The 27655-nt window shown below is 42.2% G+C and overlaps 1 protein-coding gene across 2 annotated transcripts in view; it reads left to right on the top strand.

The window, feature by feature from the left end:
- The first annotated feature begins 374 nt into the window (after nt 1–374).
- Nucleotides 375–27655, top strand: part of kcnip1b (Kv channel interacting protein 1 b) — a 37268-nt gene continuing 9987 nt past the window's right edge. The window contains exon 1 of one of the 2 annotated variants that reach the window (XM_053847814.1): nt 375–952. In XM_053847814.1, coding sequence (XP_053703789.1) covers nt 865–952 — 88 coding nt within the window. In that variant the 5' untranslated portion in view covers nt 375–864. Of the gene's footprint in view, nt 953–23885; nt 24195–27655 lie in introns of those variants that run through there. The other variant, XM_053847815.1, reaches the window with a different exon arrangement.

A 27655-nucleotide genomic window follows, 5' to 3' on the forward strand; every position in this document is an offset into this window, starting at 1 on the left:
AGTATTTCAGTTAAAGCCCATAATTTTAGACCTAGTGAGCTTTGAAAATGACAGCACTGTTTCATGAAACTTCTTCAGCCCATGGGTGTCCCCATTAAACATAAGCTTCTCTCATCTGTGACATGGGAAGAAATATGTCTTATGTCATTTCAACACAAGCTGCAAGCTGATTTTCATTTTTGCCAGTCATCATTATTGATCTGCATTGCGAAACCAGCAAGCAGCTGTCTTAACATTTTTGTGACGGTAAGAACGCATCTACTCCCTCAGTGATGGGAGCACAAATGCACGACAGACGGAAGTGGTGGGAGGGTGTGTGTAGTAGTGGCGGCGCTCGGAGCTCTCTGCAGTACATATTAGCAGAGCACACAGAGCAGAGAGCTCAACCGCACATCACTGCAGCGGGGCTGCAGTTCAGGCTCAGACCGGAATACACACAAGGAGATATATTGAAACCACGACCGCAGAGATCCAGGGAAGGATGAGGTGAGCCGTGAGGAGGTGGGAGGACTGAATCAGCTTCCACGCTGCTTCTCCGGGAAGCCAAACTTCTCTTATTCTTCAGTCATGTTTTTCTTTTTTCTTTTTTTCAGACACACTCTAGCATATGCTCTTTGAACTTGACGATATTCTTTTGATACCAAACGACGGCTGTGTTGGCAGGACCAGAAAGTTTGACTGACTCAACATTGTTTCCAGTCTAAAGATGCTGGCCAAGCATTTTCCTGAGCCTATCGATTCAGATATACTCCTGAAGATTGTCAGCCACAACCCGCTGTAAATGACTTTTGCGACCTCAATTTCAATACTCTGAAAGAAGCGTATTTTGCCAACGGCGCATTTCTTCCACCGTTGAAGCTCAAGATGTCTGGCTGTAGCCGTCGCTGCCGACAAGGAATGTTCAAATTAATTCAGTCTATGCAGAGACTGCTCTCCGGATCCCTCACTAAAGGTATTGCAACTTTTAAAACTTTGTGATGTTCAAGTTGATGCTTCAGGATAATGATGGATTATAACCAGAATCTTCAGACAAAACTGGTATGTTTTAGTAATTACTAAAGTAATTACAGTACTACATATTTTTGTCGAGTACACTGTGAGAGTTTAGTACAAAATGTGTCTTTCCAATTCAGCTATTGTGTGACATTGCTTTAGAAAAAGTAGATGCAAGTCAGGCAAAACCATGTTAGAATTTCCGAGCACTTATTTGCACTATACTGAGGTCACATGTTAGACTACATTGAGTCAATAATGAAGAGACCAGTTGACATGGTGGTTTGACATACAAGCTAGGATTTAATATCCTGGTATTTTTAGCTTCACAAGAGAGTGGCATTTATCATTCAAGACACACTTGGTCAGACTATGGGAGAGGAATTCAAATTTCTGCACCTGGATATTGCAGTCAATAGCTCGACAAAGCCTGCATGTAACCACTTCACTGGACGATGGCTGGACAGGCTTTTCTGTTTTTTTGGTGCCACGGAGGTAAACATCGAAGCGTGATCTTCTCAGGAAGAAGTGAAGATGGTTTAATATATTATACACATCAAGGCTCATAGGTTAAAGCTGCAGTGCGTAGTTTAAGAATTTTTGTTTTTGGTGGCGCCGCTGGTAAAAGAGAGTAATTGCAAACTGTCCCAAAGCTGCAGGCCCTCGTCCCCCATCCCACGTCTATTTGTTTATGAGGAAAACCCGTTGCAAAACAGTGAAAAATGCACACAATGGCAATATGCACAACACTTATACGTGCAACTTATACTTGCAAAAGAAACATCTATCGTTCAACATCACACATCGAACTCTGCCATTCAGTTAGTGAGGAGAAAGTTTTGACAATGACTGAGTTGGTGACAATAAAACATCTGGCCAGAATGATCAACTTGAGTTCTGCGAGCAATGGATTTCAGTCATTGTGAGGTTTCTATCAGGACTCTTCCGTGAAAAAAACATTACAAAAACCGTCATGTTCATCTCAACCGCAATGATGCATTATGTACGATCCGATTGTTTAGATGTTTCCTCTTGGAGGAGGGATTTTTCTGGTGGAATGGCCCATTGAAGCCGTGGTGGTGAGCCACCATCATTTACAAGTAGCTGAAAGACTGTAGAATAATTCAAACGAAGCTGCAGCTTTTTTTTCTGTCTAAATTTATTACATCATGACACAGAGTGTTTCAATAAGGAAGATACAAACGGCGATCAAAGCGTGAGCACGTCAACACATCTGTTTACACTTTTATTTCAAGTTGACAGTGGAGACACATGACAGAGCAAGAAACTGCTCTTCTTCAATAAGTTCCAGAACAATTGCCAGGGATGTTCAAATGTTGACAGTGGTCGTGTCTCTCAGCAGCAGGTCTGCAGAACAGTGGAGTCAACTGTGGCAGCTGCAAGAACACAACTGTGAAAGAACATGTTGCACTAGTCCAAACCAGGAAGTCCATCAACTGGCTAAACTTTTTTTTTTTCTATCAGATGTCTAAGCTAACCAGTTTGGCTGTCTATAAATACACTACAGTGTACTTTAATAAATAGCGGACACTGAAACGTTTGCTAGCATCTCAAAAATATATTCGCCACATTTGATAACACACCAAAGACGCATGGTAAACGCAAAGAATGACTTGTAAGTCTGGCACAAACACTGTGATTTCAGCATGTGAAGTCTTCAGTGGTCCTCAGCTCTAGCCAAGGTGTGAATGTAACTCTTATGTCTACTCTGGTCTGCGCTCCTGGTCAGTTGCGTTCCTGTTTTCTCATCCTGGACTCTTCAATGAATTTTTACCGCTGAGTTTGGGTTGCCTAATAGCGTATGAATGAGCCGCAATTGGTCCTCAGAACGTAAAAAAGGCGTTTTTCGTAACCCCGTGCACGATTCAATACATGAAATATTCGTGACCACATGAACGAATTGCCTTGAGACCGGGCTGGCATTTGAATAGCTGCCTTTAAACCTGTGTGGTGGTCACATGGGTGGCTGTGCTGTCACCTCTCGGGACGCACCCATTGTCAGGTCACACTGGGAAAGTTGTTGTTACATTGTAAAGAGGTTTGGCATACTCATAGCTCGGGAGCCAGACTGTGATTTAGAACTGTTCACTATGAACCCTACCATCATAGAAAATATGAATGTCATATATTTATGTCAAAATATGATCTATTGTTGCTTTAATGGTTTGGGGTTTTCATGACAACAGTTTCTTTCTGGATATTTATGGAAGCATAAGGGGTTTTAGGATTTCTTCTTGTCAGTTTCAATAAAAGACTTTTTGTCAACTCGATCATTTCGATCGAGTTGACTTGTTTCCGATATCATAAAACACCGCAAAGAAAATGGAGGTTTGAAAACAGGCCCCCTTTGCAGCGAGATGGTGGTGGTTTTGGTCACATAGTCGGTGAAAACAAGACAAGAGAGTGAATTACACGGTATCAGATTCAGTTAAGTAATATGGCCGTGGCAACCATCGGCAACAAAGCTTCTGCGTGCAGTGACATCCCGTCCACTCCCCGTGACAGCTCCAGATGAAGCATATACTGGAGCCAATTCATGATCAAAACTCTGTGATGGAGGTACTGTGAATGGAAAACGAAAACGTGGAACTAGAGACAGACACAGAAGGAATTCCAATGTGTATAAGGTGGATGCAGCAGTGGTGGTCACGGTCCTGCCATCATCACCATTATCATCGTGGTTACTTGAGAGATGAGGAATATTGTACTATTGAATCCGTAAATATGATGTAAATGACTATGATAGATAGATAGATAGATAGATCTCTGGCACAACAGGGTTGGTAAATGAGGTCAGTCATCCATCTTCACTGCAACAGTAGTCACAGTTGCAGAGAAAATTAGAGCAGGGTCAGGACAAGCACACAGAGCCTCTGCCTAAATCTACCTTGCTCGGTTTCTATCAATTTGCTCTTAGTGCAATTGGTAAATGTTGGTTTCTCTTCTTCAAGCATTTGAATTTGCACATTAGTATATTTACAACTGTGAAATACATTCCAACAATACATGTGATAATGTGATACAGTACAAAAGTAGGCAGGTTTATTAACAAAGACGCAGTGAGAGCATTTTTCATCCTCAAGTGAATATTTATCTGCGTGACTAATGCAGCGTCATTTTGCAGGTGGAAGAACACAGAGTGGGCTTTTATGACCGTGCAGGTTTTTTACAAGAGGGACCTTTCAGTTGTTAAACCTTGTTTTTCAGTGGTGTAGATATAGATCCTCATTTCCAAACGCTGTGATACAGTTGCGTTGAACTTTATTTTGTGCTTCGTATTGTCAAAACTATCCACACCACAAACCATGAAACACATTGTGAACTAAACAGGCACATCTGACTTGGCTACTGATCTGCTCTGCAATTTGACTGCAAACAGTGATTCAGTAAGGCAGCCAAATTCCAAAGTTGCTCACATTAATGTGTTTGTGTAATCTTATGTTAAGCATGGAATTGATACCAACCGCATGGAAACACAAACTACGATGAGCTCTCATAGTAAAATGGTGAGCACATTGGACGTTCAATCCAGAACTGATTATTACGTTTTCTTGATGCTGAACTTTACAACAAGCTTGTGTCATTTTTTAACAGTTTTTCTTCCACAATAGTTGCTCTAGTTTGCTCTGTATTAACCCTTCAGTTTGGAACAGGAACAGTTTTCATTCTAGTATGTGTTTGCACTGCAGGAACCAGAAAGCTGAGTGGTTTTACAAACCTTTTTAGCTCCAACTCCTGGTCAGAGTATCTCACCTCTGTGATGTGTGAAAGCCAACACCAAAACGGGGAAGTGATCTCTGCCTTAATTTAACTAGTATTTTAACATAAAACCACCTATGGTTTGGAGACAGATTCCAGACAGGAAGAGAAAACAACCGCTGCTGCCTCCATGCTCACTAATATAGGTTTGTGTGTGTCAGCGATCCTGTTGTGCGGCAGTGATGTTCCCAGCCCCCCGTTCTCTCGAGTGAATACCTCATCCGTGGAGAGAATGGTTCCTACAAATCGTTTAAAAGGTTCCTAGAGTGCGAATGTGGCCCACGTGACATAAAAAAGGATGACGGTAAAACTCAGAAATTGTGGTTATATTTACTAATATGTACCTAATATACATGTTATGTTGTTGAGATGGGGAGATGCTATATGGCCGTGGTAGGTAGAGAACGAGAATGAGAGAGAGCATGAAAAATGAAGTTCTATTATATCTGCAATTTTCTGTTTTTTGGCACGGCCGCACTCCCTCCTGCACTTACGTTGATAGAGGACTGAGACGCCTGCAGCAGTGCCCTGCAGATCTCAGTCGACCGTGGCTGATGAGTGTGGGGTGCGCCGCTCTCTGTCTGATGCATGGGGTCACCAGCATGTCTCCACTTCTTTGATGAAGAGCTCTCTTTTGCTGTGGCTCAAATAATGTCCCCGAGCAAGCCTGAGAAGAGGGCAGGTGGATCCTATAAAAATAACAATAAATAAATAATAAAAATCTTTAAATAGAATAATTATAAGAACGCTATGGTGTTTGCAATTGCTGCCTAGTGAAAGGCTTGTTCCTGTGGATCATCACTCACACGGAGACTGGCCTTGTGCTCAAGAGCAGCATATTCTGCTCATCCAGGAGATCAGCAGCAGTCAACGGTGGTGGTACATGACAGACTGTTGCAGCATGAGTATTCCTTCATCCTTTGATGTCAACACACGTGGTAGTGTTCATTTTGTCACACATTTTTCTAAAAAGTCTTAGTTATGTGTCAGAGTTCATTTTTAGTCACGATTGCTCATTCACATATTTTTCTTTGTCGTGTTTTTGGCCACCAAAAGTCACCAAAATTCTAGTCTAGTTTTAGTTAAACAGTAACTCAACATTTTTTCTAATTAAATGAATGAATATTCATTGCAACTTGCGAAAAGTTAGTTTGTTGATTCAATGCACATTTATAAACGATGTACTTCTTTAGATTTCCCTCTGACACCGGGACTCAGACTCAGTCCGACAGACATTTGCCGACTCAATGAAGTTAAACTTCAGAAACTATAAGGGACAGACGCAGCAGCATCTTTCTTATTATTGCGATGCTCAGGTAGTAGAGGGACAGTAGTGTGCAAGCGCGTTGTTACGCAGCTTCTCATATGGTGCAGAAGGACTGCTGGCATAAACACATGACCAGATTTCTAGCAAAACACTTCTGTCTCGTTTTCATTTGGCAGCAGTAACGGCACATTAACCTAGTTATAGTCTGTGTTTTCAGAACATTAGTGCTGTCTCGTCTTACTCAAGGGTTGCTGACGAACATATTTTGCCTTGTCGACTGGATCCCTCTCACCTCGTGCAGCACGATGTGCTGATCCTAATTTGTGATCTGACACCAAAACCTGAATGTGGTTATTTGCTGATTTAAAACATTTAAACTGTGAAGGGTTGAAATCCACGACAGATATATTCAGAAGGGAAAATACAAGATGCTGCTTCATCTGATCAATAAAATCAGAATCAGAATCAAATTTATTGCCATGGTCAGTGGGGAGCCCACCAACTAGGAAAGTGTTTTGGAATAAAGTGCTGACAAAAAATAAAATAAAATAAAATAAAATAAAATAAAATAAAATAACAACAAGGCTGTTCATGAATTCAACAGTCTGATGGTCGAGGGGAAGAAGCTGTTCCTGTGACGGGAGGTTCTGGTCTGGATGGACCGTAGCCTCCTGCCAGAGGGAAGAGGAACAAACAGTCCATATCCAGGATGAGAAAGGTAGGCTCTGATCCAACCTGCACGTCTCTGGGTCCTGGAGACATACAGGTCCTGAAGAGGTGGCAGGTTGCAAATGGCTTACGCTTGCTCTTGTTGCATCAAAAAAGTTTTTTGCAACAGCAAAAATGAGTGAAAATGGGACAGACGATACATACTTCATGGTTGTAGTTCATAATGTTTAACAGGGATCAACGCTGCTTTGTGTATTTGTGCATAATAATGATGATGCTGATCAGGTTTCATGAAACATTGTCCTCAGGTTCAGAGCGAAGTCAGTAGATAGGGTGCTGCATCACCTCAACATCCAACCAGCAACTCAGATATCCGACTCACGAACCCCATTTATTTATCCCTGGATATCAATTTAAATATAAAGGACTAGAATGTGGGACATTTACACGTGTGGTTGCCTCTCACTGCCATAGTGCTTTTCCCAGCCGCTCACACTAAACCTAACCATTCTAAACAAATGGCTAACCTTAACCAGGACTCTTCACCAAACTTAAATTATATTTAATGACCCAGTTATTTGTCCCAAAATGTCCCCAAAAAGGCATACGGTCCCCACAAGGAGGTGAGTTTAAGAATTAGTCCCATCAACAATAGCTATACACACATACACCCTTGTATAGCACTTCTTTTCCTGATTCTCTCACCGTAAAATTAACCAGCCAAGACAAATGTGTGAACTGTTGCTCATAACCAAAAGCTAACCTAATTATAATAACAAAGTTACAAGGAAGAAGTGAGGACCAGGCAAAATGTCCTCACTTCCCAAAAATGTGTTGGTTGGTTGTACTTGTACTGGTTCTCACATATAAGTACAAGAACATGCACAGACTTGCAAAACTGAACTGCATTCATTCGACTCAGTAAAAAAAAATGCTGTAAATGAAGATTTATTGCCACAAAATGGCCCTAAAGCATCTTCATCTCTTCCACCTCAGTGCATATGAGGTGGAAGCTTCTGTTTAAAACCTGTGCTTTCTCATCCTCCTGAATCAGTCACGTTTACCTTGGTAGCGAAAGGAAAGCGCTGAGTCAGCAAGTCAGCATGCAGCTACACGTCAGAGTCCGCTGGGAAAATGCAGGACCCTGCAGTGTCTTACAGAGTACTGCTGCTCTGACGTATTATAATCGTTGAGTCCCTATGGAAGCAATAACTAGCACGTTCTGCCCGAGCTTCTTTGCATAGTCAGGCATTTGGTGTAATTGGATAGTCACAGAGACAGTCATTAAGCGTGTGATACACTTCTATTGGAGTCCAAGGTGGAATGGACTCAGTCACTGCAGGCTCATGGCTAAAAACGGGAGCCACTGAGCCAAATGATGCGTAAATAAACGAAATAGAAATCATAGAAATGAAATGACTTTTACTCAGAATGACATTTGCTGACAATGGCTTCAACTGCAGTATAGAAAATACCACCTTAATTCCTGTTTAGTACAGTAGCTCTCCTTTTTATTTCAGTCTCCATGTTGATTTCAAGTGTTTGTATTTGCTGTTTCAGTGTTTTCAGTTATTCATGTTATTATGAGTGTGTGTGTACTTGTATAACTCTTTGTGGGAGAACAAAGAACAAACTGACGGACCATGAAAAGGTCACAGAAGGAGTTTTACAGTCTTTAACTGGAGCAGAATGAGAGCAGCATCAAGGAGACCTGGAAGATATTCATACGGAATATTGATACAACTACATAATTTAACCAACACAGGGGGTAATATGATTGCAGAAAAACAGGACAAGGACAATGACTTTTTGGGAACATTGGACCTACACAGCAGTCGGCGTCTCAGATCCATGTTCATGAGTGGAGCAGTTAAGGAAGACCTTGTGGATGTGGCATCAAGTGTTGAGAACAAGACATCTGTGGAGAGCGACAGCGTTGATATGAACATCAGAAAACAAACTACAGCCTGTGAGCCTCTGACATACATCTGTAACAACTCACTACAAACTGCAAAGGTTGCAAAGATCATCCCTATGCACACAGAGAAGGTGGGCTGCACCGATCGATCGGCCGATTTATTGGCGCCAATGTGGGTATTTAATGATCGGCCAATCAAATGACAAATATAAGCGTTTTTTTTTTTTGTTGTTATTTATTTGCGTGTGTGTGTCCTCCACCACCCAGCACTGTTTTGTCTTTGGGCCTTGTAAGTTATTCCCAGTGCGTTTTTGTTGTCCCCGTTATTTAAGGCTTCATTTTGATTCGCCTACTTTCTGTTTCAGGTTTTTCCTCGTCCCTGTGTTTCCTCGCTCCGAGTTTTGGTTGCCGACGTGCTTGGTTTCCTCCTTTCCTGTTCATGTATTGATTTCCGTGTATTTGCATTCAATCTCTGTAAAACTGACTCTCGTAGTTCCGAGGCCTCTGTTCACCGTTTTTAGCATCTGGGTCTGGTCCCCTGAGGAACCATGACAGTGTTGCTAGTATACAGGAGACGGTTGGTTTACAAATGGATGGAGGAGGTGGTGCGGCTAAATAGGGAGATTAATGGCATCACAGAGAGCTGCAATGGAATACACGCACGGTGGTGTACTCACTTATGTCCGGGATAAAATTAGCCGGTTCACTTCCTTCCAGATTAATGTGTCACTTAGAAACAGGTGTTGTGCTGAAGGTGACGTCCTACATGAAAGCAGGAGGATGCAGTTTCCTTCCTGGAACTACATCAGCGCAAGTCATGCAGTGCAGTTCAGATAACTCAAACAATCCAACACTCCTCCTGAATATTCTTGTAGCTCAAAATATCGCTTGGTTACTTTTAAAATCATGTCGTCAGTTAAGTCACAAAGTTCAACCATCTTGGATTTAAGGGATTAGTCAGTGGCCTGACTACTACTAGTCTGAAGAGTGGTACATTTTCAAGGTAACTGTGGTATCACTGGTCAAAAGAGACAGGCATGTGGTGATCGACCCTTGCTCAGAGAACACAGCGGCAGCCTGTATAACACTGGAAAAAGCTCAAGCACCAGAAGCAGATGGCAAGGTGACAGGACCCAACACACTGTGACCCTGACCTCTATGGGATGAGTGAGGACTAAATGAGTTGTATTCTCAGTTGTGTGAAATGATCACACCCAAGAATTTTTAGGTTTTGGTGTCTTGAGTCTTTAAATAGGACAGCTATCGACTATGTGTACCTGTAAAGAAATACAAGTCAAATGTCAGACACTGATGTCTGATGTTGTGATTTTCTCCCGTATCCTCATCACATTTCATCTTTTCGTTCTGACGAACAAAAGTGATGAACAAAATCAGTGGGACATGGCCCAAATTTATGTAAACGAAATGCGATCTCCAATGGGGCAAACAGTTGTTCAGCAACACAGAACGCAGTCCACAATTGTATATGACACTTCCTGAAAGGTCAGACAAGGTCGCGGAGGAGTGCAAAAGACTTTCATCACCTAATAATTACTGCTACTATAAAACTCAGGTCCTGCTGCTAATGGGGGGAATAAAACAAGAGAATAAAACGAGAGCAGAATAGGATGGATGGAAGAAGAGACCAGGTGAGTTGACAACAACCAGCACAAACTGGGGGCTGGCACTCTTCAGTTGCTATTTAAAGCAGAGCTCGGACCAGTTCTCAACAGGGAGTTGAGTGCAGCTGCCAATTCGTGTGAAATTCAAATTTTTTTTAGTCGGACATGGCAACCTGGATAATGTGGTACTGTAGCTCGATTACGTCTCCTCAGAATATTTTGCCAGGTTAATCCTGCTGAAGGAAGTGCTGGCTCCGATGTGCAGACTCTGGACCTCTGAGGTGAAAATAGTCAATCCATCACCAGGATCGTTGTGTTCGAGCACAATATAGCGTCTCCTTGCAACCTGTCAGCTTTGTGTTCTTACTCTATTGACTATTGCACCAGACTGAAGAGCTCACAGCACCATTCCTCATCACAGAGGTGACATTGCTCGATAATGAGACACCATCTTTCATGTAAATCAGGAGAACCTGCTGCAATGGGACTTGCCGGCTTCAATCGAGCTGTTGCCTTAAGGGGGCCACGCACACAATAATGTGGGATTGCCTATATATATATATATGTGTGTGTGTGTGTGTGTATATATAAACCATATATATATAAACCAGTTCTATATTAGAGAAACAGTTGTAGAACCTGCAATGAAAAAGGGAAGAGTCTCAATAATAATTTATTTATTAACATTTTCGTGGCTGAGTGTTTTACGGTGAAATAAACATTTAGCAATGCAGTCATGATCTCCTCCTGCTCTGCAGATGGTGGTGGTATGCATGGAAGGAGACATGACTGTGTACTGCTCCCTCTCACACACGCAATCATGAGCAACAAAGCGGAAAACAAAATGCCACGTTTACAGCACAGATGCATTTCCCGAAGTAGCGTTTGCCGTTTCCTTGCACACAATTTGTAATGTGATATGAAGCATAAACGTGTGCGTGCGTTCACCTTGAACATCAGGCGTCTGTAAACCACCACGTCCACTCCTGGTACCACCAGCTGAGTCTGTGAGGAATATCCAAGTGACCTCAGGGTTAAAATGAACTAGTTGGCCTTGATCAAGTATTCCAACTACTGTCCAGTTGAAACAGCACAAACTAATCAACTATAAGCGGTATGAACCTGTGAAGCAAAGAAGTCTTTTATCATGCATTTATCCGTGAAGTAGTCAGCTTTATTTTTTACAGCTATTATACAATACTGAACTACGTATACAATGAAACCAAAGACCAAAACCTGTTTTCAAAAAAAAACAAACAAACGTTTTCAACAAATAACTATCGTAGTTTTTGGAAAAACTGTAAAATAATATTTTCAATAGTCAGTTCGAGGTTGGACACATTGTGGCTCACGCGTATTTCACTGTTCCTCTAACTTTGCCTCTTCGTCACTCCACTCCTCTGTAGCGTCTTTCTCTGCTGAAGGCTGTGGTGCAGGTGTCTCCTCTTCTTCGCTGTCATGAATGTCATTGCTGTCAGCAAAGGTTTCATATAGTTTTTTAGCTTTTGTGCGGATAACGTTGGTATCCAGCGGAATGTTCTTTTTCCTGCAGTCGTTCCACAAAGCTAAAGCAGACTCCATCCTTACAATGGTCTTGTTGCGGACAGTTACAACCCTTTTTGCATCCTTGTTAAAACGTATTGCTGCCGTCCTCCTTATGTTATTTTTCTCCTTCTTTACGAAACGAACCAAAGATTCATCTATTCCGTAATGGCACCCGACAGCCACATAGCTTCTATCTTCCTCCAGCATGTCCAGAAGTTTAACTTTTTCTGCGATATTTAGCATCTTTCTCTTCCTTTTGGGCGCGTCCTCAGGTGCCTTTGCTGGTGCAGAACATTTCGTTTTTCGTTTTATCATGGAGTAAATTTGCAAACACAACACAAAGCAAAAAATAAAAAAATAAAAAAACTGCACTAAAAAAATCTATGAAACAGCGAAAGGTGAACCATGTTATAGCGAGGGTTCACTGTATAGATAAATAGATTCAGTTCATCAATTACAATATCCTTTTTACAATGCTTCCACTCATTCATTGGAAATGTATATTCAGTGTACATGAATGTTTATCATGTCATGACTTTTATGTTGCAATTTACACCAGTGCTGCCTTTCAGTAAGAAGGTTCCGGCCTTTCTGGGTGGTGTTTGCATGTTCTCCATGAGTCTGCGTGGGTTTTCTCCAGGTACTCCAGTTTCCTCTTGCAGCCCAAAGACATGCTCACTATGTTAATTGGACACTCTAAAATTACCCCAAGGTCTGTGTGTGTGTGTGTGTGTGTGTGTGTGTGTGTGTGTGTGTGTGTGTGTGTGTGTGTGTGTGTGTGTGTGTGTGTGTGTGTGTGTGTGTGTGTGTGTGTGTGTGTGTGAATGGCGTGTGAGCCCTGCGATGGACTGGCGACATGTCCAGGGTGTAATTCCTGCCACTCGCCCAATGAAGGCTGGGATAGGCTCCAGCAACCCTGAACAGGACTAAGCGATGGTTAACTGAAGATGTATGTATATATGTATGGATGTATACACTATATATTATTGATCGCAATGATCCCACTCAGACAGCAGGTAGCTGTAGTATTTCTGAGCCTTTTTAAATATTATAAAGGTGCCATTTTTGAGAGAAAGGTATTACTTTTCACAATATTATACTGTGTGGTTCGTAAATAAATAAGACAAAATGAGAAATTAATATCGGATTCAAGCACTAGCCGCGATGGTGATCTGCCTGCCAGGCATTCTACTCTAGACTCTAGTCAACTTTCCGTTGAGTGGTCCAGTTCTTGTTCCCCCGAGATCATCAAGTCTGGAGTTGGGTTGGTACGTGTGTGACTGGGGTGGTGGTCAATCTACCTTCTCCGATGGTGTACAAGTGTTGCTTTAGATGGGTAATTGTGTTGTGTTTCTTTTTTTTTACAGCATGAGCAGGTGACGGCGTATATGACGTTTTAATTTTGCAATATGATTCAATCATTGTGTCTGAGTAGTCACAAGTCACACAGCCTTGATTTTACTGCTAGATCTGAGTGAAAAGAGCACTGTCGGGCAGAGGCTGGAAAACAAGCGTCCACGTTGTGAAGTCAGTGGCAATGTGATAAAGAGGGACAATCTCTCCTTTGGACAGTCAAATCATGCTGTGAATATGTGTTCTAAAATTAATGTATAAACATATAGTAATATATTTGACTCATTAATGACATGAGATGATGTCAACTCTGGTTTGGCTGAGCCTTGCTCTATGACACCAGACAATGGTGTTCTGGTAAAACGCTTGATTTACATGTATACAGTGGTACCTCGGTTCTCGACCACAATCCATTCCAGACGGCCGTTCAAGAAGCGATTTGTTCGAAATTTGAATCGATTTTTCCCATAACAATGAATGGAAAAAGAAACGTTCCAAGGCTTAAAATAGACTTTTGTAGGAGTGAATGTAGAGTGTCTGCTGCAGGTGCTGTTCCTCTATGTGTGTGGCCGCTGCATGTGGGAGGGGTTGCCGAGTGAGTGACGTCTCTCCAGAAGTGAAGAGGTGCCCGGTGCGTGTCCAGCTCTGAATGTGCGCTTCTGTGCAGTCTGGCTGTGACAAAGTCATAAACCAAGTCACGCTCTGTCCCAGACTCGCCTCATCCCTGTCCCAGCTCCAGCCCACAACAGGACATCAAACCCTGGAGTGTGCGCTCCAGCCTCGGAGGTGTGGAGAGCGAGCACCTCCCCTCTACCACGGTCCAGTGTGGAGACAGGAAAGTTTTTACACCTCTTTTTTTACACAACTTTGAAATGACAAACATTTAAAAATCTCCTTTGATGGGAAGCTACTCCATTAGTAAGAGACGTGATTAATTTAGACTAATATCTGGACACAAACTCCCATTTAAATGAGTATCAACCAATCACACATTGTTTTGGAGCAGACAAAAATGGCTTTTGTTGCGCTAACAGTGTTTTACATTTAATAAATAAATGTCAGTAAGTTTCACCCACTGAAATCAATGTTTTAGGTCAACAAGTTTCTGCTGTTGTTTGTCAGTGAAACCATCTTAAAATATTTTCAAGGGCTAAGTGTGAGCAGAAAACTAAAGTCAGTTCAAATAATTGATTGTGTTTGTGAATTTATTCATTCAGTTGAAATATGTGACCTTGCTGTATTAAATAAACAGCTCTCCAATGTTCCAGTGTGCATGCTCTTACTGTTTATTTTCAGCAATGGTGGAGTAAGTGGACATTTCAAGATCCTTCAGTTCTATTTCATATGTGCTCCGCCCTCTAACGGCCTTCGCTATTGGTTAATCCACATCGAGGCACTGGCCTCGGCCTGAGACTTGGATTGATTGGCTCTCCCCCCAGGAAGGCACCACCCACCACGTATAACTCTCCCCTGCTCCTGCCGCTCTGCTCCTTTTTCCACTCAGCCTGCGACCACAACCATCGGGTTAACATGGAGCGTTCCTGTTTGTCCTGCGCTGATTCTCTCGGTGAGTCCGACAAGCATGACGCCTGCGTCGTCTGCTTGGGGCCTGAACACCTGAGACTGCTGGACTCGTGTCCCGCCTGCGCCGCTCTTCTCCTGGAAGGGCGGGTCTAGCACAATGGAAGGGAGTCGACCAGTGGTCGGCCTCTCTTCCAGCAACTCAGCCTCCTCAGCCCACTCCTAAACCACCTCCAGCGAAGATGGTTTGGGCGAGCGTTACGGAGGAGGCTGAGCGTCGTTTTTACGGGGAGGTCCACCTCAAGATTTTACCTGATGACGACGACTTGGGGGTGATGGACGAGGGCGAGAGTACTCCAGTGGGGCCTAGCCAGAGCAGGTACCCGATGGACGAAATGCCCCAACTTTTCCGCGAGGCGTCCGTTTCCTCCGCTGAGACTGTTGATGCCGATCCTTCTTCGTGTGAGGACGCAGAAGTTGGCAGTGATCACGGTGGCCCCCGACAGTCCCGGCACCAGGTGGTTTCCGGACCTGGTCAGCTTGGCGGCAGGTCCACCCTGGACGATTCCAGACTCTCACAGGGCTCTGGTGCAGGATCAGGGACGGCTTCGGTCCCGTCCTGTCCTGGGTCGACCTCTCAAAGTCTGGTTGCTGAAAGCGTGAGACTGCTGGACATGGGGCTGTCGGACGCAGTCATCCAGATGGTGCAGAGCGCCCGTGCACCAGCTACTAACAAACTTTAAACTTCTAAGTGGCGGGTGTTTGCTAGCTGGTGTGCAGCGAGACAGCTTTTGTCGTCTGCTTGCTCTGTGGCGGAGATCTTGTCCTTCTTGCAGGAGCTGTTGGACAAGGGCCGGGCGTCTACACTCAATGTGTTTGCGGCCGCCATTTCAGCTGGGCACCAAGGTTTTGGCCGGGTCTCTGTGAGGAGTCACCCGGTCATTAAGAGATTTCTGCTTGGCGCTCGGCACATTAGGCCTCCTGTGAGGAACCTAATTCCGCCCTGGAATTTGCAGGTGGTTCTAGAAGGGCTCTGTAGAGCTCTGTTTGAACCACTGGCTGCCGATTCGCTGGACGTTTTGTCCTTGAAGACGGCTCTTCTTCTAGCCTTAGCTTCAGCTAAGAGAGTGGGCGAACTGACAGCCTTGTCTGTGTATGTCTTTTGGTGAGGGTTTGACCTCTGTGACCCTTCATCCAAACCCAGCTTTTAGACCAAAGGTCATCACGGCTTCGTATCAGTCTCAAGTCCTGATGTTGAGGGCCTTTTATTCCCCACCTCATCAGTCTGATCAGGAGGCTAGGATGCACCGGCTGTGCCCGGTACGGGCCCTAGCTTGCTATGTGGACAGGACAAAGGACTTTCGTCTGACCGATAGTCTGTTTGTCTGCTATGGAGGGAACCTGAGAGGCAAAGCTGTCACTTCGCAGCGCCTTGCCCACTCGGTTTGTATGGCCATTTCTGCTGCATACAAAGCTGAAGGCTCTGTGGCCCCAAAGGGCCTCAGGGCTCATTCAACTAGGCCCATCTCCTCATCTGCTGCGCTTTTCGGAGGTGCTTCTATGGAAGACAACTGTCAAGCTGCTTCTTGGTCTTCTGCTTCGACCTTTGCTCAGAACTATCTGAGAGACATGACGGACACTTCAGTGGCTCTCACTGTTTTGTCTGTTCAGGGATCTTCAACCATGGCTGGACCCTCTGGTCGTTGATTTGGTTCTTTCCTCTCAGGTCTTCTATAAGGCCATGCTGGGAGTGAACAAATCCCTACGGCCTTCGCCGCGGTTTTTAACCAATAGCGAAGGCCGTTAGAGGGCGGGGCACATATGAAATAGAAATGATGGTTACTCACGTAACCCAGGTTCTGTGAATATGTGCGTAGCCCTCTAACTAGCTGCCCAGCAGGCCTGTTTCCGCTGAGTTCCAAAAGGAGTTATCCGTGGTGGGTGTTGCCTTCCTGGGGGGAGAGCCAATCAATCCAAGTCTCAGGCCGAAGCCAGTGCCTCGATGTGGATTAACCAATAGCGAAGGCCGTTAGAGGGCTGAGCACATATTCATAGAACCTGGGTTACATGAGTAACCATCATTTTCCATTGCACTGTTCAGTATTGCAGAGCTCTTTATAGGCCACTCGAATCTACAGTTTAAACACTGGTCTCAGCCCGACTGTCGCCGTATACGCTGCACCTCTAAAACATTCCCCCAACACAAGAGCAAGTAAAAACGTTCCACATGTAACACGTCTGTCTTTTGTCAAACTCTTGCTCTGGTCCTCATCAGAACAGGCGTATTTATTCATTTTTTAAAACAGTCTGCCAAGGTAAAAGTTGTGGTCTGAGTCTGTCGGTGTGTCTCAGCGTGGCTTTTCAATTTTGACCTCACCGCTACTTCCACACTTTTATGTAACAGTCTTCGTGTAGATGTATTTTTATCTCTTGCCTCCTCATTCTGTTTTAGTCTCTGCTTTAACCGGAGCAGTTCGCTGAGAAACGGAGCGAAATATTCCGTTGTGGACTGTAAACAATTTCTTGTTGTCGTTGTTATTGTGCTGAAGGCTGCTCAAGCACTGCATTTTGTACAAGTCTGTTCCATGAAGGTGCAATGTTTATTCATGAATTCATGCTTTTATAGCGGGCCCGAGCGCGTGACATACTGTTGTCTGCTGCCATCTGGTGTTCACTTATCAATAACGCAGTTTCACGCCACTGAATTTTGGAGCTACATTGTTTTTTACGATTTTTTTTCCCCATCAAATGAGACTCCTGGATTAAACATCGTTTTATAGAATGACTTAGTCGATGGGGGAGAAATGATTCGATGCATATCAACCTTTATTATTCATCATGTAAATGTGCTGAACCAACCGACCCAAGGAACCCCTCTGTTCCAGCTTAATGAAACGTCATCATCCTTTCACGACTAATGTTGCATAACTTCTGAAGAACCCTAACATTGTTGAATAATTGACTGCAGAAATTAGTTTTAAAAAATGCTATGCTTTGGACAAAACAATGTGCTATTTCCAGTCAGTCAACAGCAGAGGAAGCGATGTGTCAGAAATGATGACTGTAGTGTCTATTTTTTGTGTAGCAACAGTAGGATGGATGACACACCTGTAGAAATGATTTGAAATATGATACGTGCTTCTATATGAGACATCATGGGAAAGTCTGTCGAAATCAGGATGAGAAATGTGGAGGAAGCCGCCAGGATGTTCTTCAGCCCGACATTTCTCTGGTTTGCATGTCTGAGATCATGAGAGTACGGAGATTGTGGAAGTGTTTTGTCACCTTCCAAAATACATACATGCCTCATGACCTACCAAGTTAGAGCTTGTCTGCCCATCAACCAGTTATTAAGAAGTCAGTGCTTTGTGCCCCGAGCAAAGGGTTAGAGCAAATATTGAAAAAGGTCATCTGAAGACTTGATTTCTGTGATGGCGAATAACAGCTTGTTGCAGTATGGAGAGGAGTGAGGAGAGGTAAAGTGGAATTCATTGAAACAGAAAACCAAGGGGAACATTTTCTCCTCATGTTTGCCTTTGGTCTCACAGGTCGCTGGGTCACTTTCAAACATAGAAATCGCAGTTCTTTTTAAGGCCGAGAAGAAGGGCAATGACAGCATAGAACCTGGTAGCATTTAAGTACTGAGGTGGGAAATTAGGGATCAGTGAAGAGACACTTTATTTGATCCATTTCATTTTGTGCATAAGTGAAGAACGTACAAACCCAAGTGTCAATGTTTTTTTTTTCCCCACAATATTTTTATTAAGGTTTTTACACCCACAATATCATACAAATGTTGCCTTGGCTGTAACATTAACTATACAAAAACAATAGAAACAAATGAATAAGTTAAAATTAAAATCCACAAAATCCAATGTCCGTCACATATACAAGTGCATATTACACAGCAGTACAATAATAATGCAGAGGAAAATACTTACCAAGCCTTTGATCAGGAGAGAGATTTTTTCTTTGTCAATGCCGGGAGCCAGTTCAGTCAACCAAGTGTCAATGCTTGGAGGATTTACACATTTCCACTTAAAAACAATCATGTGCTTAGCTTCTCCAAAGATCCATACACATCCATTGGCATTTGGTTAAGTTATTTCCAACTGGTTCAAATATTTTGCTTCCAACGTAACTTACACACAGGATCTCTTCCATCTTACGTTTGACCTACACCACAACTAAGAGAATGTGTTTTTTGCCATATGCAGTGAAAGTGAAGTTTCACCGACAATGTTTTAGGTCAACAGGTTTCTGCTGTTGTTTGTCGGTGAAGCCATCATAAAATATTTACAAGGACCAACTGTAGGCAGAAAACTAAAGTCAGTTCAATTCAATTGATTGTGTTTGTGAATCCATACACATCCATTGGCATTTGGTTAAGTTATTTCCAACTGGTTCAAATATTTTGCTTCCAACGTAACTTGCACACAGGATCTCTTCCATCATACGTTTGACCTACACCAGAACCGAGAGTATGTGTTTTTTGCCATACGCAGTGAAAGGAAGTTCCCTTGGCTTGACCACATTTAAAACATAGATCAGGTATATTTTCATCAAATTTGTTCAATTTATTCATTCTTTACCAGAGTGATGTATGTACGCATCAGCCATTTGTATTGCATTATTCCACGTCGACTGTTAATTGTACTAGTTTGGGCTTTTTCACAAGCTCTTTGCCGTTCAGCCAATGTTACCTCTGCTTGCAAATCCTCCTGATGATATAGTTTCACTGGACTCTTGGGAACTGGATACCAGTAAATCATAAAATCTACCGATCCAAGCAGTTTTTGGTCACAGCTTTCTCTAAAGTTGAAGATGGTGGGAGATTTCACGATAGATTTTGGTTCATTTAAATAAAATACCTAATTTGTAGGAATCTGTAGAAGTGTTTTGGGGAATATTAAATTGAGTTTTGATCTCATCAAATGACAATTTCTAATCGAGTCTTTTATTTTTCATAGTCCCTCGTCTGCCCACTTCTGAAAACCTTTATCTGACAAGCCTGGAGTACAGTCTTCATTCCCCAGATAGGACTAAATCCTGATATTGATCTTGTTTCCCCTAAATATTTTCTGACCTTCGACAATACATCAACTATATTTTGTGCTATTGGATTTGAAGTTTATTTCAAAGGTTTTGTATGGCTGGCTCAATATAAATAGTGGTAAACACAAATTCAAAGATCAGGGCACAATGTCTACCCAAATAGGAGGATAATCATTTGCAAAGAAGAATATAATTCTTAACTTCGAAGCCCAGTAATACTAAAGAAGGTTAGGACATTTAAGCCCTCCTCTGTCATAAGCTAAATAAAGGGACAAACAGGACCTGGACCACCTGTTATTGCTCAGAAATACTTTCCTTAATGTGGAAAATAAATTTGAAGGAAGTGATAGAGGGATATTCTAATACAAGTACAAGAGTATGGCGCATTCATTTTTAGAATATTTAAAGTACAAGTGCTTTAATGGGCCAAAAAAATGCAGACAAGAAAGTGAAATTAAACAGTTAAATGAATGAGCAAACAGACAAAAACCAGAAGTAAGAGTGTCGCTGAACCAGGAGTGGAACACATGAGTCAAGGAACAGAATTAGAAAAAAATGAAAAGAACTGATTAAATAAAAGATGAACAGAAACACATGACAGTCACACACACAACTGAAAACAAAATACATAAGTAATCAAACATATGGATTAATAGGATAAAAAATAGAACCGAATATACTCTCGAGGTCATAACACAGTACAGAAAACAGAATGGACAAAGGCAGAAACAGAAAATACATAGATGCTACAACTATAATCTACAAAACCACAAGAAAACAGTACACAGTGTTGACACGTATTTCCACATTTAAAAAAAATAAACACTAAAAAGTCAGTTGGTTCTGTCTTATTTAATTTAAAACACATTCCAGTTAATGATTCTCAAAGTGTCTCACACAATTCAAAATCTATCGCAGAAATACTTCTAAAATTATTGAAAAATATAAAATAAAGCGTAAAATATATATCTATAACAAAGAAGTTCTGTATGAATTCCACTCATAATAAACAAAATAATAATCCAACCATTGTCATCTGCTTATCCGTTACCGGGTCGTGAGGGCAGCAGCTTCAAAAGGTTGCACCAAATGCCCTTCTCCCGGGAAACATCCACCAGCTCTGAGTGGGGCCTCCGAAAATGCTCCCAGGCCAAAATAACAATCATAATAGTTTTATAAAAACCTACAAAATAAGATTGTCTGAAACATGATCAGTTTTACATTGGCTCCACTGACTCCAGGGGCCACATAAAAGAGGCCACCATTTGTCGTCTGTTCTATATGGCCATAAATTTGTATTCACTTTTGAATATATAATTTCAACCTTTAAAACTGACATCACAGTGGTGGTTTTAGTGATTCAACACAAACCGCTGGAGAGAAAAACAATATGTATATATTTTAAGGAATATAAATGAATTGTACACATTGTCATCTCATCTAAAAAAAAAACACAACTGTCTGAAGAAAATACATTATATATTACACAACCCCACGTCGCGCTCACACACAGGTGAGGCTATAATAGTGTAATGGTGACTGTGTCAGTCTGTTAAGAGCACCTGCACTGATAAAGCAGTTTAGCCTGTGTTAAATAAATGCAAATGAGGCCAGCTCTGACACTGAGGGGACCCTTGCTGGATGTTGTCACCCAGGCAAACCGCTGTACCATCACGGTGTCCCACTTAGAAAGCCTGTAATGACGGGATTATGGAGTTAGTGTCCTCGGGTGCTCACCCAACTGCCAACATCTGTCATGTGGGATTTGCAAATAGTTTCATTCTCCATCTGGACGGGAGCGTGCCAATACATCAGGAGGCAAATTTAGGTCTGCACTTCATCCTATTGAGAATATGGAATTATTTTAATTTCCATGTGGTGATGAGGAGAGCACCGCTGCTGGCGTGAGAGAACTATATATTTCTCGGATTTATTCATGAGCGCATATGTTTAATTAATCAGTTCTCAGCTACCTGTGCAAGCACATGGAGGCGCTCAGCAAACCCACGCTCGCTCACCGCAACTTGTAATGCTGCTGACCCACATAAGTTTGTGCGCTGCGGTCGGTTTATATAACTATCCGGGAGTAAAACTCATGAACGACGCTTTTGCTCAAACCATGTGAGGTCCTGTGCTTCACCCAACTGGAGTTTTTAAATACCACACAGCCTGAAAAGACGTTGGAGAAAAAGTTTCCCTATGAATCTTTGATAGCACATGAGTGTTCTGGAGGTGGTGCACTCACGTACTCCCACACAGAGTGACATGCAGTTTCTAAACAAGAGATGTCTGTGTTTCATCACCAAATGTTTTCCTCTGGAATGGTCAACATGAATTAATTCAGTTATGGCTTACTTACTGGAGTTGTCGTCCGCGTGAAATGGCAATATCCACAACCTTTGAGTTCAAGGAATAATGTTACTATCATACAGCTTTTCCTGACTCTGCTTTTGAAATGAAGTGATCTGTTATAGATCAAACTGTTGAAGATATATGTCCATACATTGTGGGGAAACATGTTCTGTTAAGGGATTACTGTAGTAGATAAAATATTTCATTTAAATGATGGAATTGTGTACAGACATGCATCAACTATCGTACATGTTATGACATTTAAAATAAAGTGTATTGTTGCGATCCAGAGATCAGATTATCTTCTGCAAACAAGAGCTGTCTGAGATGGTTATGGTGAGAAGGATGCTCCTGAAACTAAGGAGCATCCTGGACAACATCACCCATCCATCTCATCAGCTCCTGGTCCAATACAGAAGCACACAGACTAATAGACTGAGACTACGCATCTCAAAAGACTGAGCGCCACAGGAGGTCCTTTCTTCCTGTGGCAATGAAACTGCACAATTCATCCCTGGAAAAATTACAATGAAGGATTCTTTGGCACGTTCTTCTGTTCATTCTGTTCTTGAATCTGCATGTTCTTTCACATTGTTTCTAAGCTCTTTCGTACAGCTTTTTTTTTGCAATTTCTTCTTCATTTTATTGTGACATGTTGAGTACAGAGCATGTCACAAACAGAATTTCCCTTGGGATTCATAACGTTTTCTGATTCTGATTTTGAGTACATTAACTTCTTTAATCTCTAAACTCGTGATTTATGGCAAATTAATCACATATTTTATGTGTGTTCTAAATGTAACTTAAGTGAAGACGTTCTCAACACCAGAGAGGCCAATGAAGCCTCCAATGTCATGCTTTTAGCCTGTCTTTGAAGCTCTTCAGGTTTAGGTTCTTCTAAAGAATGTTCTTGACAGTATCTGTTATATTGGGTTGTTGTAGTAAAAAAAAAACATTTGCAAGAGGAAAGCATTGTTGGCTGCTCTGGTGTTGATAACATCTTCCTTTAAGTTCCATTTAGAACAGATACAAAATGTGAGGTTTTCTGGCCAAGTTTTGTAGCATTGTTTTTTTACTTGCTCTTATGTTTCCACCTGTCATGCTGCTGGAAATGGGAATTTCTCTTCGGAGATCAATAAAGTATCTATCTATCTATCTCTATCCATCCTGAGTTAACTCATCTTTAGTGTGATTAAATGAGATAAAAATTTTAATCTATTGACAGCCCTGGTCTGAATGAGGTTGATGGAGTGATTGTAGCATTTGGGGACAACTTGCACAACTTTGTCAGGAGTTGGGATGTTTCGTTTGCAGAGGGATCAAAATATTACTCATATTTTTCAGTGTTTTTTTGCGTATCGATCAACATGTAAACATCATGAAATGATTAGATTCAAGGTTCAGCACTTGTTGAGAAAACCTTCTCTCTGACACTTAAAAGTTTTACTGCTGCTCCCACTGACATTTTGGAATTAGAAATATCTTGTGCCTGTGGTTACTCAACACACACCAAAGTGAGCAGCTTTACAGGCTCATTGTGGCTTCAGAGAGCTGACTGTCGTGAGAGTCATTTGTCACCATTAGCTGGACTTCAACATGGCCATATGCAGTTGCTCCAGGATATCAGTGTCACCAAAGAATAGCAGCAGAAATGCCCTGCATGTGCTGGCGGATACATTTACTTGTGTAGCGCGTCGTCTCCTCCACCTGCTCCCGGCCTTTGAGCCGTGTTATTAGTGAGTGCAGCATCTGTTGCCAGCTCTCAACAATAACACCAGGACATGAGGAGGCAGCAGCCAGAAAAAGAGGGGAGAGGCTGACAGATGAGGAGTGTGAGGCACAGAGAGGAGGGAGTGGCGCAGGGAGGCAGGAGCAGCTTGTGTTTGGAGATCAGAAATCCCAGAGACTCGGCTGAAAGAGGAAGAGTCACTACTCTGAGGCGGATAGAACCAGGGGCAGAAGCCCCTGTAAGATCCTGAGCAGTAGACGCTGATTCTATTTTGAGATAAGTAGTGGACTGTTTGGCGTGTTTGCGAGTGGGCTGGTTTCCACAGTGACAACATGGGCGCAGTGGTGGGCACTTTGACCATGCAGACCAAACAGAGGAGACCATCCAGAGGTAGGTCAGCATGAGTCAGAATAGCTTGTGGATGACCCAAAGAGTGGTGCTGTGGTGTTCATCGCCATGAGCGCTTGTTTCAAATGCGTGTTCGGTGATCAGGTTGTTGCTTTTGAGCTAATGTGACACTTTACGGGGAAGTTAGCGCTGTGGAGAAACTGAAAGTACATGAACAGTTTATGAGACAATTACAACAAAGAAATGTTCTCTCATGACCACGCAATAGCTATTTTTGAGAAACTCCACAGAACTGTGCTGTAAACCAAATCACTGCATTTGGTCACGTGATCTGTATCTTTACACGTTTTCAGTGCATTTTTGTCGATCCCTGTTGGATGTGTGCGACCGAGCGAAATAGACAGCATGTGAATTAACACTCAGCTCACATATCATACCACTCGCTGGCCTTATGCTTGAGAAGCCTGTTGTCATGGAGACTGGGTTGAAGGGGCATAAAAAAAACAGTGAACAGTCATCCGACAGCATGAAGGTTGAATCTGTTCAGATAAGCGAGCACACAAGCTGGAACACTTGTTTGTTCTCAAACTCAACGCCTTTGAGCAAGAAGAACACACGTTCTGGTAAAGATTCGCTCCTTTTATCCTGCGCTCTGCTGAAGTGTGGCCGAGATGCTCTGTGATATCAAAGAACTGATGGCACTCTGAGAGAGATGGAGGTCAGATTTTCCTTCCAAAGAGAAGAGACTTTGCATAAATTATGTTAAGACTGTTTGCTTCAGGTGATGGATGTGTTTGCCTTCTTCCTCTCTGGCCACTGAGCAGAGCAGGGGTCACGACTGCTCTGCTTACTGTCCTTATCTGACCCTTGTTTAAACATTCCAAATTTAGAAATAAGAAATGTCGGCATGTTCTTGTGCAGCACAGTTTTGTTTTAAAATTTGTGGTTTACGACCAATACTTACTTTTGATGTGTATTTTTTTTTACAGAAATCATTCATTATCTTGTAATTTAAAAAAATCTATACTAAATATTTTCATTTTATTTTACATGGATTTGCTTGATATAAATGAAACTGCATTCTGAACTTCAATTCTGATTCAAGTCCATGTTGCTTATATTCTTATATGTATTTTTTTGTCGTGTTCTTCTTCCTTCTCTTTCGGCTTCTCCCCTCAGCAGATCATCTTCCTCCATCTCTTTGTAGTAGCATCACTCAATTCACTCCACAATCCTTCGCTCCTACATTTCTCTACTTTTGTTTATTTTTCCTTGTGTTGTAATACATCATGGACACCTTCTACATCCACAGTTTTGAATAATGCTTACTATGATGAAGGTTTAATTCCGAGTAGTGGCATGCTATTGTCAGTGACAGTGGAGAAGATGAAGGGGATTATGACGCGTGAAGTTGTAGCCGAGCCATGAAGAGAGATCTCATGAAGTCGCTGGATTAAAACATAGAAATGGACCCGGATCATTTGGCAGCTCACAGACAGATTTGGTTACCTTCAAACAAGGACCAACTGTCGAAACAACAAGTGAAGCGATGCTCATGTCTGAGCAAACTACACATGTAGAAAATGGCATGACTGAAAATCCATTTTGTCTGATTTAAAGTGTAAATAAATCGGACAAAACGCTTATCGAAATACTTATCAGGTTCATCCCTCTTAAGATTTGTAAAATACATGTCAATGAAATGCACTTGTTCATTGTTATTCTTTCTCGATAAATACTTCAAAATGGTTGCTATCATCGCAGCACACACATCACAGTGGTCACAGTAAATAAAAGAGGAAGGCTGCTCGGTCTTATTCTGAGGAATTCCACCAGATCAAAACAATAACAGGCAACTTTTAGGATTCTGGGAAAACAGCGAGCAGTTGGTCCCAACCACACGGCAGCATAGTCATTTGTCCACTATCCACTATCACTGTACCACTAATAACAGACGGAACAAAAATACCGCTGTGTATCACATTTCACACTTCACCTTGCGTCCTCTCATTAATGTCACTCATCAGTCGTGTCTGTGTTCCCTCATTAGCAGTTCCCATCACTGTCATCCATTTCTTCATTAGAGGAAGCGGTTGATCGTGTCAACAGTGTTGGTTCGCAACCACAAGCAATTTAGAGGGGTGGCTGTTTTTAACTGTCTTTTGGTGAGCTCATCTTCCCGGACCAACTGCACTCAATGTAAAACCGACGCTCGTGTCCTCGCTGAATTTTGAAGTCCAGTGTAAACAGTGCTGGATTGCATTACGGTCTATTGATTCCAGGATGAGTGTCTGTTGCCAGAATTTTACTCAGAGAGAAAAAATATGGATTACAAGACAGAGGAGGTTAAACTGAACATTGCACATTAGAAGATTTATGCAAGTATGCGGGGCCCTCAAATACAGCGGGATATAAGGGGATATTTTTGTTTGTAGTTCCATTCCTTTTCTGGAATGACTGTTTCAGTTGTTGTCTGGTAGTAAATGATCGTGATGGATAGATGAGGTATCATGAAACAGTATTGCAAGGTTGACAAAACACGTTCCAACCACTAGACCACTAGATGGCGCTCTTGGTTTAGAAATTATGTGAGATTCCATTGGATTAGTTGTTCCAAGTCCAAACATTTTACAGCAGACAGTGCCATCTGGTGGCCTCTGAGAATCAGGACACTGTTTCATGAAACATCATCAACCCTTCAATCGTGAAACCTCACCTCTTCTACCCATCACCAATAAATAAACTCCAACTGCAACATTTCAGGAAAACCATCCACACATCTCACGCTCCTGAACCTTGATATCATCTGTGGATATATTTGACCAGCCATATCTGCATAACTCACGAACCAGATGCCTTTGATGTGATCTTCTTCTATGAGTCATGATGCTTGAATGTTGGATGTAAACTACACTTTTGGTAGAGATACAGTGTGTCAGTGCAACGCATCATTTTGCGATGTGTCCACCTCTGTCTGACCAACACTTTTAAGTGCCCTCCCACTTTAGTTCAGCTTAAACTTGTATGAACACAGGCTGGTTCGATAGACAGCACCAAAGTTTGAGAACCCAGAACAGCACCAGTTCTAGAACCAGAACCTTGTCCCTGTGAGAGGCCTCGGTGAGTGTAGGTTTTTGTCATTTTGTCGCTGCTTGTTTCATTGTAACAGAATCCTGCAACTCCTTGGTGGATAAGTTTGAGTACCCTGCTTGAACGGTGCAAGGCCCCCTGCTGCCTTGCCCCCGCTGTTGCACAATGGACCAATATTCTTTCACAGTTTTTACTGGGACGTGAGAGCAAATTCTGAGTTTGAGCCACTTTGTGGTTTATTCGATTTGATTTATCATACGTAGTTTTTTGTTTATTATAAAGAACATGCTTGTAAACTTAATAAAGATAGAAAAAAAAGATCTCAAAAAAAGGACCCATGTCATCATTAAAAACACGAAATAATAAATGGAATAGACTGCCCTTGGTTAGTGCGGTAATTTTCCCAAACTGTG

The sequence above is a fragment of the Synchiropus splendidus genome, chromosome 17 (assembly GCF_027744825.2).
Source record: "Synchiropus splendidus isolate RoL2022-P1 chromosome 17, RoL_Sspl_1.0, whole genome shotgun sequence".
NCBI classification, from domain to species: Eukaryota; Metazoa; Chordata; class Actinopteri; order Syngnathiformes; family Callionymidae; genus Synchiropus; species Synchiropus splendidus.